The 13,795-nt window shown below is 35.7% G+C and overlaps 1 protein-coding gene across 1 annotated transcript in view; it reads left to right on the forward strand.

Annotated features, from left to right (window-relative positions):
* FBXL2 (F-box and leucine rich repeat protein 2) overlaps positions 1-13,795 on the forward strand; it is a 55,043-nt gene that overhangs the window by 16,373 nt on the left and 24,875 nt on the right. The window contains exons 3-5 of the mRNA XM_084282626.1: positions 8,062-8,116; positions 9,617-9,691; positions 13,237-13,331. Of these exons, the coding sequence (XP_084138752.1) occupies positions 8,062-8,116; positions 9,617-9,691; positions 13,237-13,331 (225 nt within the window). The remainder of the gene's footprint in view (positions 1-8,061; positions 8,117-9,616; positions 9,692-13,236; positions 13,332-13,795) is intronic.

The raw sequence follows: 13,795 nt of genomic DNA on the forward strand, positions 1-13,795 counted from the left end.
TCGTTCTGGAACAAACAAAAGTAAATAAGCGTTTAAAGCAGCAGGAATAACAGCTAAAGTTGATGTAATAGCAACTTACATAAGTCTCATATTCATTCATTACCATTTGTTTCGTTTTGTTTTTTATATGCTTTCAAGCTTCTCTTTAGAATCTGTTATTTAATTAATCAAGGCCTGATTCCATTTGGAGCTTTATTTACTTTGAAACTGGAGCCTTATTTAAACTCAGTCTCTTGATTAACAAATTACCAAAGCCAAATGTTCAGAAGTATCAGTGATATAAAGAAGTCATTCCTTTCATATGGAATTCTCACACACATGCACTCCAAAATGGTTGTTTTTCCTTTCTCATTCCCATGCTAGAAGTGCCAGCAAAACACAAAGGCAATTCAAAGGATACTCCAACTCTCTACCAAAAACAAAACAAAAATTAAAAAAAAGCACAGAACATTGTTTTTATTTCATTCAGTAGTGATGTTAGAGAGTTTAAATAACAATGTCAAGCACCTATACTGTGCTCTTTTTTTGTTTGTTTTTGTCAGTAATTTATGAAGCATTTACAGTAGAGGTGAGCTTTCATATCTCTGTCTTCCTGATGCAGGCATAGGCATCAGGATGAGAAATCTGTTTTTCAAAGTTATTTTCCAGGCCAGTAGCAGAACAGGTTGGATCAAGTGTACCAAATACTAGTCCAAAGACTAACTGAAGTTTCCATAACATTTATGTCTGTAAGAATCACGGTTTATGGAATATTCCTAGGCTGCATACCACCAGAGCATCATGTTTGTGTTGTTTTTTTTTTTTTTTCCTTCACATTTTTATCAAGCCACCAGCATGTAGAGTGGGCATGTTTGATTTTGGCTCTTTGGTGCCCTATTTGTATAATACCTTCTCTCATGGGAAGAATTGGAATGACCAGCAGGTTGGGTTGGCACTATGGTCTGCCAGCTAAACCTCTCTGAAATAATCATTAGGCTAACTGTTTAGTAAGATGCTTTCTAGTTGCCAAATTTGTACTTCATAAAATCATCTCATAGAAATGAATTTTGTATTCATAAAATTGACTAGCTAAGGTTGGAAGTGAACTCTGGAGATCATGTAGTCTAACCTGCAGCTGAAAGCAGTGTCAGCTAGAAGAGACATATTTTGGCATTGTCCTGTTGAGTTTTGACTATCTCCAAGGATAGGGACTCCAAAAACCCTCAAGTCAACCTGGTTCAGTATTTGACAACGCTAACAGTAAAAATAAAGGTGTTTTTTTCTTCTATTTAAGTGGAATTTATTGTATTTCAGTTTACATCCGTTGCCTCTTTTCCTGTCTAGTCCTGGGCACTACTGAGAAGAGTCTGTTATCTTCACTTCCATCAGATATTCATACACATTGAAAAGTTGCTTCCAAAGCCTTCTGCTTTGAGAAATATCCATCATGGTGTTCAGCAGGAACTCAGCTCCTTTTCTGCAGAGCTGCTTCCCATTTGATCAGCCCCAGCTTGTAATGGGTGCATGAGGTGTTCCTGGTATGTATCCCCTTTCAGGGATTCCCATCTGCCCCAAAGTACTTACGTTTTCATTTATCATATGCTTTTCTGTAAAAAATAAAAAATATTTCAGTGTTTTTGATCCTTATGGAGTTCTTTCTCCTGGATTGATGCCTTAAAAAGAAAATGTTGTAGTTGGAGTAAATAGCTGAGACTTTGACAAAAATCTAGCTAATGAAACTAGGGAGTCATCAGTTGCAGCATGCTCAATTTTAGAAACTGCAGAACCTTGTGGGTCATCCAGCCCTTACAGAAAATGATTAAACTGGACAATCCATGAGGCTTTTAAGGTTAGAAATATGGATCATCCTCCTCTGCAACTATTCCAATTTTAGGAAGGCGTGATTGATTTGGGAGCACAGGAAGTAGAGGTGGCATGGCTGGGAGTTGTCTTAGCTCTCCTCCCTTGGCCTGCAGGTCCTCTATTGCTTCATTTTAGGTAAAGCACAGGGCTTGGTTTGGCATTTAGTTTGAAAGGTGTTTGGTCTTGGGAAGGGAGAAAGATGATGAAAAAGAAAAAAAAATAGCGAAGGAAAAAATATCGTGAAAGGTTAAACTGCATGAAGTTCAACAAGGCCAAGTGCCGGGTCCTGCACCTGGGGCGCAATAACCCCAAGCAGAGCTACAGGCTGGGAGAGGAATGGTTGGAGAGCTGCCAGGCAGAGAAGGACCTGGGAGTGATGGTGGATAGTCGGCTGAATATGAGCCAGCAGTGTGCTCAGGTAGCCAAGAAGGCCAACGGCATCCTGGCTTGTATCAGGAACAGTGTGACCAGCAGGGCTAGGGAGGTGATCGTCCCCCTGTACTCAGCTCTGGTGAGGCCGCACCTCAAGTGCTGTGTTCAGTTTTGGGCCCCTCGCTACAAGAAAGACATGGAGGTGCTTGACCGGGTGCAGAGAAGGACGACAAAGCTGGTGAGGGGCCTGGAGAACAAGTCCTACGAGGAGCGGCTGAGGGAGCTGGGCTTGTTCAGCCTGGAGAAGAGGAGGCTCAGGGGCGACCTTATCGCTCTCTATAGGTACCTCAAGGGAGGCTGTAGTGAGGTGGGGGTTGGTCTATTCTCCCACGTGCCTGGTGACAGGACGAGGGGGAACAGGCTAAAGTTGCACCAGGGGAGGTTTAGGTTGGATATTAGTAAGAACTTCTTTACTGAAAGGGTTGTTAGGCATTGGAACAGGCTGCCCAGGGAAGTGGTGGAGTCACCATCCCTGGAAGTCTTTAAAAGACGTTTAGATGTAGAGCTTAGGGATATGGTTTAGTGGAGGACTGTTAGTGTTAGGTCAGAGGTTGGACTCGATGATCTTGAGGTCTCTTCCAACCTAGAAATTCTGTGATTCTGTGATTTGGAAACACTGCAGTGGGATTCCCAGTACTACTGAAGACAAAATGATGCTAATATTATATAATGTTATTTTCTAATAACCATTGTTGGTTTTTCTTCTTGAAATTCTCATATTTTTCTATTAGACGAATCAGGATAACCAATGTAATGAAGTGATTGCCCTAAAATGTTAGGTCACACTGGCTATTTTGAGTGAAACAAAGCTAAGTAGGAGTGCTGAAACTGATTATAGCATGTATCTGACCTTTTGGAAGACATTAGATAAACTGTTTCATGGGTTGAGATTTTGCCCTAAACCTTCTATACATGTTTTGTGTTCAAGTCTTCAACTTGACTTCTTAAAGGTCATTCATTTCTCATCTATTATTATAGATGACTTCCATTTCATAGAAATGTAGAATCACAGAATGAGTTGGGTTGGAGGGGACCTTGAAGGCCATCTAATTCCAACCTCCCTTGCTGTGGGCAAGGACACCTCCTGCTAGAACAGGTTGCCCAAAGCCCCATCTAGCCTGGCCTTGAACACTTCTAGGGATGGGGAATCCATATATTCCATCCATCGAACTATATATTTCTGTATACTTCGACATCATTCTTTGTGTGCAACAGCACTGTGAATTGAAAAGTGAAAAATAAAAGTTCTGAAATAGCATTCCATTCTTAAAGCAGTTTTAAAAATCTTATTTTATTGCTAAGTGTCTTTAGAAATTATCAGGCATTTCTGTCGTACTTGGCAGATACCAACATTGAGTTTGCCAAGCCAAAAATTCCAGGAAGTCACAGTACAGTATGTGTGTATGCATTACTGTATGTATTTTGTTACCTGCTTGTAATCAGGCCATGTAGTATTGTATCAAAATACTTAAAAACGAGTAATTATCAAGGTGCTACTGCGAAAGCTTGTTCCTTATGTGATTAGGTTGGCAAGGGCCTTAGAAAGATGAGAGAGGCAGTTTGACTCTTGCATGGTTTTGTTTCTTATTCTGCAGGTGATGCTCCATGCAGTGTTGGGGTTCTGAGAAATAGCTGTTTCTTTCTGTGGTTCCACAGAGAGGGAAACAAAATAATAGAAGTGACATCACTTATTTCTGTGTTTTGAAAAACACGTCTGTTCATAGCACAAGGGAGTAATGAACTCTGTATGGAAATGGAAATATATGGAAGAATACAAGAAAACTCAGCCTCCTATTCAATATGCACTGGAAAAACTCACTATATGTATGTTTGATAGAAAATTGAGAGAGAGAAATATAACCAACAGTTGTGTTTTAGTGGGGAAAAAAGTGGTTGGACGATATCAATCTGGGGTTAAACAATCAGTTCTACCGACCCAAATTACGTGAATTTACTCAGGCATTTGACTTTAACATTTGAACTTTTGATTAAGAAGTAGCACTGTACAGTACATTGGTTCATGTTAAAAGGATTCAGAGTTGCTTAACAGTTGTTGCAGCAACTGGCAGGTAGACCAGACAGCATTTTTTTTTTCTTTTTGTTTTCTATTCCATGTTATGGAAATGACATTTTAAGAAGTCTCTGGAGATAAGAGTTCTAGATGACTCTAAAAGAAATGCAGTGGTAAATTACTGCGAAGACAAACCACTCCCAAGGACATCTGAATGACATATTAAATGAAGGGACATTCAAACAAGATAAATTTTACATTTTACAAGATGAATTTTTACATGGATTAGGGAAGGTCACACAAAGAGCTGTAGCCTGGGATGTTTCATCCCTGAAGGGGATGTTGGAGTGAAATGTGTAAGATCCTGTAAGTATCTTGTCTGTTGCTGTATCAAAAGGCTGTTAAAGTCCCCGGCTGTGTGCAGCTTTGTTGGTACTAATAAGGTTTTTAACACTTCATGTGCTTCTGATGTGTACATTTGCAGAAACATACTGGGAAAGAAGAATGTGCACTGAAGATGAGATTTAAAGAGCTAAAGTAAAAAGAATTAAAGATGACATAAGTGGCTTTAAAACTATGTGAGAAGGAAGTACTAACTGCTAAAGCACTCTTGAATTTGGTGAAGAAAAGTAGAGGAAAGCATGAAGCTGAAAGTCAGATGTTCACCTTGGAAATAAGGCAAATATTATAACAGCATGATTAACCAGTGGAACAAACTACCAGAGAAGGTGGTGACTTTCCACCCCTTGAAGGCTTTCGAATCAAGAATAGATCATTTTCTGGAATTTAGGCTTTAGCCAAATAGTAGTTTACCTTAAAGGAGTTGAGGAACTGTGAGCTTGTACAACTCTGTGCCTTTGGCATGACACTCATGCGTACTGCTGGTACTGTTAACATTGAAAGATCTCCAAGACCAAGCTCATGAGGCATATGTATGTCCAGACCGGTGTGTGCCTAGGGACAAGAAGTTTTGATGAACTCTCATTATTAGTAAGCAGATTGTCCTTCTCAGGCTCAGTACAGGCTAACTAAGGAAAAATTGATAGCCTGGGATACAGGAAGTTAGAACAGATTATTAGTAAACATTACTGTGGTTCTATAAATTTCCAGTTTCCCTGTACTAAATTGTGCCAAAGACCTAAGTGGAAATTAATCCTGTGGCCAGCTGCATTAACTTCCATCTATGTAGTTATGGTCATAGAGGACAGATGTGCTATACAACCATCGTCTGGCCTACATGGTAATCTTTTCCACTTTTTAAAATTACAAGTGCTTGCTGACATAGTCCCTTTGCCAAAGTGCCAGACAATGTCAGAGTTGCCATCTCTTTCTCTATTCTTTGATTGGGTTTTAAAGCCTTAAAACCTTAGTCTTGTGTCTTGCTGGCTATTTTCCCTGACTGATAAGGATTTGCTAGTAGTTCTGTGGGGCTGCAAGTAGAGAAGCTGTTGTCTTTAGCGGTTTGCCCATAATACTGTACTATAGAGAGTAAACAAATAGAAGACCATGGAAAAAACAGTTCCAAGCAAGTTGGCAAAATAACTTTTAGCAATTGTAAAATAATTTGCTGGTACCTATGATAATATTTAATTGAGTAATTATTCTGATTTTGGTCTGTTAGAATGCATCCTAATCTCATTTTAAGTTATCTATTTTCATGGAGACAGCTTGAGCTGCCTTTCAAGACAGTTCCTTTGTTAGAATAAAACTGGAAATCTAAAAACATCATGGATGTTTTCACTTATTAAAATAGTTTTCCTTTTAACACAAAATAACCACTTTCAGTTTTTGACTTCTTAAAAAGTCTCTTCATACAGAATGGAGCAAAAATAAATATGTCTGTTCTGCATTTGGTTTTAATTCTTTTCAGCGGAAATCATACATTAACATAAATCTCGTAACAGTAACAAACAGTCAAACATGAAGAGAGACTGCTAGACAACTCAGTAGTTGGAGTATAGAAAATAGCTTTTCTTCAACGTCTTGAATTCCTTCTGTTATTTCTTACTTTCAGTGGAACTGGATGAATCACTTCCAAAGCATGTCCTATGCTTCATTTAGGCAAGAATATTGTGTCATGAAATAGTTTGTCACCATCCTTCATGTCTTCATTAGAAATAATTTAGAAACATGTCTTTTATGCTTTGGCTTCTGCAAATCTAAGATAAACCTGTGATTCCCCTCATACATCATTATTACAAGGAATCTTCTACAAGCCAGGTGGCTTTTACAGCTCTCCAGTGTTATATCCCCTTCCTCACCTTCTGCTGCTCCCCTCTTGGGAAGGGAGGAAAAGTAACTACAGAGAGGGTTCAAGGCAGGTCACTGGGATAAATGCTGCTCTTTAAAGAGAGAGCGCTTTCTTTACTCATCTGTGTTCAGCAAGATTGTTGGACTGTTCATGCAGTGTGCAGTTTGTGTGTAAAGCACTGCTAAGTTTCTTAAGGGGGGCAACAGACCTTAGAATGGATGTTCAAATGACAAAATAGATGCTATCAAAATGAATGTTATCTGCATTGTTTTGTAAATTGTCTGTTTGCCTTTTGAGATATTTTTTTTTGAGAAATATATTATTGTACAGTGAAAAAAAGTATTTTCATATGTTGATGAAATATTGGAAAAATAATAACTGTTCAAAACTAATAACTAATAGATCGTACAAAATATCCAGAAGGGCCTTAATGTTTAATAAGTACGTCCATTAACTTCCATTGCATTACTGTTACCACGGCTAAAAACCACAGCCCTTAGGATTTAGGCATCCATTTAGAGCTCTAGCTTCAGGTTTCCACTTAGAAAATAATAATCAGAATTTTACATATAAAATTCAACATCTCTTTCCAGTTAAGTTTGCTCCTTAGTGCCAAAAATGCCATGTTACACACAATATTATTATCACTGTTCATTGTTTGGATAACTGAAAAGGTTCATTGGTGAGAGGTGATACTTTATAAATGAACTGCAGGAACATCTTTCATGTATTTCATATCTTTAACTGTTTGTAATAGAAACTGATTTGGGAATGGGATCTATATTTTATGCTTAAGTTAATATATTTTATTCCCTGAGAATTTTCTTTGAATTGGTTTCATTGTTGTTTTTAAATGGTATTTAGCAAAATTAATTTTGACAGTGAAAAATTTAGTTTAGAAAACTACAAAAAGTCGCCATCCTTGAAGAATTGTTACAGTGATCTGAATTGTAATGCTAAATTTTGAAGTGTAATTGTTTCTTTTAGAGCAAATTCAAAAAAAAGATGCTGACTGTGATAGACTTGGTAGTCATTGTGATGCCCCTTTAGAAATACGGGTTATCATGCTTTGTGTTTGTACTTATTTTCTCAAATTTGGATTTATCTGTGTGTTATTTCCCATTTCTTACACTTCACCAGTCTCTAAAATCTTCACATATATTTGTGTAAGTTATTTCTTTAATAGCATCGCAATTAAAGGTTTACAAACCAGTTTCTCTGAATTAAAAATAATAATATTTTAAAAATTGTTATTCATACACAAATGGGTAATGAGGAGGGAGAGTTGTAAAATAGATTATCTGTAGCAGCACCTGTTTCCTACTATGCAGGAGTTGACTATCTTAAGAAGATGGCCATGGTATTACTCACTAAGCAAAATAATTTAGTGAAACACTTGTATTTAATTTAGCTTGCTTGTTGTGTTACTGTTTATCTTTCCATAGAACTACAGAACAGTGAATTCAGATGTTAGTCTGAACTCGTAATAAAATATTTTAATTTTTATTCTTTCATTTTTTTCTAGAATTTTTTCTTTCTTGGACATAGTTACTTTGTGTCGATGTGCACAGGTTTCCAAGGTATGTATTTCTGTTGTGCTTCTTTTTGTTGTTGTTCTTTGGAAAGCTTTCACTTAATTACTTGCAAATCATGGGCTTTAAGGCAATCTCCTTCCTGTCTAAAATAGGAAGAAAAAAAAATCAAATATAGCCTTATTGTTCATTAAAACAAATAAACAGTGGGTCCACAATTGCATTCGCATTCATAGTTGCCATGTTAGAATTCTGTTTAAAGGCTATAGAAAAGATACCCAGATATCTTTTCTATAGATACTTTCTATAGATACTCTATATCTGGAGAAAGGGTTAAGCCCATTTTAGCATAATGGCATTTGCTTTTTATAAAGCATGCGGCCATATAACACTATTTTTCAAACGCATATTCTGCTTAAAATTCCATGTAGTTCAGTTAATGTGCACCATGTGTCTAAGAAGTTCATCCATCATTAGCTTGTCAAGCACAAATTATGTTAAATAAATGGACTACTAGTAGAGGAAAAAGGCACACAGAAGATAATAGAGAAAGCATGCAAAGTAAGCTTTTATGTTTAACTAGTCTTTTTTTTTTAAATTAAAATGAAAAATATTCTGGTCCTACATGAAGCGTGTACGATGAGACGTATTCTTATACAACATGAATTGACTTTCTAATTTCATGCTTTTCTCCATTTTTTTTTTTTTGTTTCCTTGTTTTATTATATAATTGTGTAACTGTTTCATTTCTATACCCGTACCATTCTGGTCCACAACTTCAATAAGTTTTTTGAGCTAACTAACATCAGGCTTTGTTAGAACTTTCAGGTAGTCTTGAATACATCAGAAGAAAACCAAGGTGATAAAACAATCAATATTTTTTCTCTCAAAGCTGCCTCTTGTTGGTTGTATGTGATTTTCTTTCAGTTTTTCTAAGTATATTTTTTTTTCTCTCACTCTTTTTACTTTGTTCTACTTTAAAAAACTGTCATCTGTTACGTCGATAGTAGTGGACAGATTCTCTATATGTTACTCAGCACATGGAAAGGCCTGATTCTAGCAGTGGAAAGTCAGCAGTTTTCTGAAAGGCTTCTGTTTCTGTTCATCTCAGAATAGTAACTAATGAGGCTGAGGAACTGTGGTTTTATTGGAAGGACTCTCAAGTGCAGTCACTTCTCTCCATATACATCTAGCAAGAATAATTTACTAGACAAATTTACAAAAGCTCTTTTTAAAAATTGACCATTGAATACTGCTATGTTCATATATTTTATTTAATTTCTTCCTCTAATGCATGTTTTATGGGCATAAGACAAATCTCTGAAGTGTAATCCTTTTAGATCTGTGTTTAATTTCCACAAATGCCCTGGTTTTAACCAGTTAATGTTTTAGGATTGGTAATATCTACAATTACATTCGTTTTTTAAAAACTGCTACCTAAAAACGTCTATTTTACTGTATTTCAGAGTTTGTTGTATTTGAATTTCTGAGACAAAAATGAAGGGAGCAGGCAGTGGAGGTATATAATCTCTTATTTGTTTTCTGCAGGCGTGGAATGTTCTAGCTCTGGATGGAAGCAATTGGCAAAGAATAGACCTTTTTAACTTTCAGACAGATATAGAGGTTAGTGTCTTTGTTTATTTCATTCCTATGGTGATGTTTAAGTGCATAGCCCGTTTTGAGTATTCTATAGGCTGTTCTTGAGTTCTCACATTTTAAAGGTTAAAGTTCAAAATACTAAAACAGAGAAGGAGCATGTAGAAAAATGGCACTATATTTGACTTTTTTACACCGGATGAGTTTTAGAGTTCTGGTTGTTGGCAGTGTGTCAGCTAATTTGCAAATATTATATACATACAAGGCTCTATAAATTAAGAACTGATCATTTCCAGAAAACAAAGATGTAAACGGTGCCTCTCGATTGAGATGCTGAGTCACTTTCACAACCTAGAGGAATTTTTGTTGCTTGTCTCTGTGAGAGTGCCATCTAGTGCTGAATGCTCTCTGGACACTTGGCCCCAGAACTTGGAGACTGAAACAACAAAATGCTAACCAACTCTTCTTACTGCTGGCTTGGCCTGGATTTGATTTGCTGTATATATTATTACCACTTTATGAGCATTTGTTTCCTAGGGCTTTAATCTTGCCTGAGATGCATGTACATGTAGATTAAAGTCCTTTTCAGCATATAACAAAAGGATTACGGCAGTCTTATGTTTCATAAGAAAAAATGTATTAATGCTATCACAGATGTGTATAACAGAATAAAATTTGATGTTGGAAAATGAAGACAAAAATCCATAGGAAAATACAAGTCCTTAATTGTAACTGAACTAGTTTATAATTTGTGTTTGATAATATAAATTAAATTTAGAATACAATAACTAATTTGCTTCTGGATTTTATGTTAAGCGTCTTAGTTGCATGAATAAAATCCAGATGGGGATCATTTGGTATATTTTGCCAACTGTGGTTCAAACTGTTCCTTAAGCTTTACAGCAACATAGAGTAAATTTTCTCACTGTTCTCTTAAAATTTTAATGCCAACTCCTCTGCTATACTGATGTCAAATACAAGAATCTTGTGGAGGTAGGAAAAAGATTTTGGCATCTTCAAATATCTCAATGTGCCTAAGAAGTCTTGGAGGTCTAATTTCATTTTTTCACTTGCCTCTAAAAAAGCTGGTGTCTCTCATTTGCTAAAAAATAATAAACAAACCCTACCAGATCTGTGGCCATTCTCTTGGTCAGCCTTTTTTGTGTCTGAAACTTTTCTGTTATTTAGGAACAGTGTTGGGGTTTTACATTTTTGCAGAGTTTGTCTTATGTTGTTCCTAGTGGTGTTGCCCTTTCAGACATATTTGTAGTCTGGTGTTAATGAGAATGAATGAAATTAAGCTATGGTCCTCTTTTTCTATAAGGAGATACTGTGATTTTGAGCAATTCAATTACTTCAGTGTATTACATTTAAGTACTTTTGTAATATATATGTGTTAAATTTATTCCTAAGTGCAAGTTAAATGAACGAGTGCTACAGAAATCAGTTCTGGATGAGAAATGTGTTCACATTCAGTGTCTAACAGCTTGTTTTTTCCTTAAACTGTTTTAGTATTTTTTTTTTCTGTCTAGATTTAAGACAGGTAAAAGCTGCTAATTGTTATTTGGCAACTTTTTGCTCAGATCAATATTGCATTATCTGGTGATATTGCACATAACATCAAGGGGTACTTGATCTAAGACTATCAGATAATGGAAAATCAGTTTTGTTATGAAATTTTTCCTATTCAAGACCTTATATGATACTGAATAAACTGAGAAAAAAGTACATGCTATAAAGGAAAAATGTTCTTCTCTAATGCAAAGATGTGTGAAGATCTTGAAGTGTGCCTTAGAATTTGTTGGTATGTGGCACCAAGCATAAGCTGGGATAGTCTGAAGAACAGGATTTTGAGTGACACTGAATTATTCAAACAGCTAAATACATTTGAATGCACTTATGTTGTCTTTTTGAATATGCTGGTTTGGTGTTTTTTTAACATGCTTAAAGTAATAAATGGGTATGGAAAATGTATCTTATTATTTGTTTCATTATTTTCTTTGAATAATACGTTAGGTTTTGGCTTTTTTCCCCTATGTAGATTGAATCTGCATTATATGTAATTCATTGAGAAGACTTTATTCTTACAGTAAAGGTATTTAGCCTCTGCTGGGAAATAATTCAAAGTGATAAGAAAGCTCTAAAAAGTATGTCATTTCATGAAGTGTATAGTTGCCTTCAGTTTGTTTTGAAGTAAAAATATTTGAGATAGGAGATAATCTGTTATTCACAGACTAACAAATAAGCTCTGATATTTTCACATAGTTTTAGCTGGGACTTTAACAGGTGAACAACAAAATCCAAGAAATGTGTTATTGTTTCAGTAAAATTGCTGCCATTGCATACAGAGAGGAAATTTAAAAATGCACTGCCCTGTAATTTATGAGTATTTATATATATTTATATATAATATATATATATTTTTTATATATATTTATATATATTTTATTTTATTATATTATATTTTATATATATATATTTATATATATATTTATATATTTTATATATATATATTATAATCTATATATATTTAGAATAAAAGAGAGAAGAAAATAAAAGGTGCAGTTAGGTATATATTTGTCCTATTTGTTAGAAGATCAGTGTTGATTTCTTTTTACTTTGTCTTCCTAAAATTAGACACAATGTGATGAGTAGTCAGTTGTTGCAGTGTTTACCTGTTTTTTGATATATTATTCTGTTTTTACTATGAAGAAATAAAATAAAAGTATTTATATCGTAGTTGAAATAACATTTTTCATAATGCTAGCTTGGAGCACTAGAAGTACTATTCTGTTCTGCTTACTCCTTTCAGGGAGCAAATGCTCTGCTTTCAGGGTGTAAATGAATAGCATTTTTTAACGAGCACAAGGTTAAATGGGAAGTTTTGTTTGTAAACTGTACTCCAACTTTTGACAAATAATGAGGTATAATGTCAGTAAGTTCCATAGTCTGAGAAGTCCTTGGGCATTTCCAGGTGTTAGGAACAGACTCTCAAATATATCTGACTTTGAAGACTGGGAGGTAGGCTCTTGTAAGTCTTCTGGAGTTGAAGTGGCTGCTCCCACCAGGTGTCCAATACCTTCCTGTTTCAGAAGTAACCATCCCTATAGCAGGGACTGTAAAATAGGATTTACAAGGGGCTATAGTTGAGATTAAAATACTAGCCTAAGCACGCCTTCAGGGATAATTTAAAGTTGTATGCTGTAGTAATAACTGTAGTCCTTGAGGAGCAGGATGCCTTCTGTTCTGCCTCTGGGTAGTTCTTCAGATTGCCTGCAAATCTGACAGATACTGAAGATCATTTTAGCAATTTTAATGGATAGGGTTTTGCTCAGACAAAAATCGGGCCACGTATCATAGACTGAAAAAGGAAGAGAGATCTAAAAATTGAATTGAGCAGAACTTGTTTCATCAGGTAACCCGTTTTTCCTTAAAGTAGGAAAAGAAATTCAATGAGGTATGGTTCTGGTAGGATTTAACTGAGACTGATTTTCAGTCCTGGCATTTTTAATTTGGTTAGAATGTTATGTCAGAATAAAACTCAACAAAATCTTCCTTTTATTTGGTTTAAGGGTCGTGTTGTGGAAAATATATCGAAAAGGTGTGGTGGGTTCCTGAGACAACTCAGTCTGAGAGGATGTCTTGGTGTTGGAGACTCCTCTTTAAAGTAAGTAAAGTCCTAGATTGAGACATCACTTACTTCCTAGTATCCAGACCAAAAGCAATTATTGTTACATTTGTTTGGGTTTCTAAGTACTGTCTAATGAACAAAATGGGATGCTTAAGTACCTTAGCAATGACCAAATGAGCCGTCAGTTTGAGATCAAAATATAGCTACTTTTTTTTTTTTTTTTTTTTTTCTCTCAGCTTTCAAACATTTAAAATGTTTTCAGACTTGTACTTTAAGTATAATTTCATCAAGATTGACAGTTTGTAGTTAATCTTTTTGTTTGGACAAGAGATGACCCTAGCAAGGGGATGAATAGTAAAGACTGATGCAGTTCAGTGTCTACAGAATTGAGAAAGGTGCGAGATTCTCCTCTTGCTGTAATGTAGGAGCAAACAGGCAACAGGAGCATCTCAGGAGTCTTTTAGCAGAGTCCTTTAAGATATGTATAAATTGAAATGTGC

Source organism: Netta rufina, assembly GCF_964035555.1.
Source record: "Netta rufina genome assembly, chromosome: 2".
Taxonomy (NCBI): domain Eukaryota; kingdom Metazoa; phylum Chordata; class Aves; order Anseriformes; family Anatidae; genus Netta; species Netta rufina.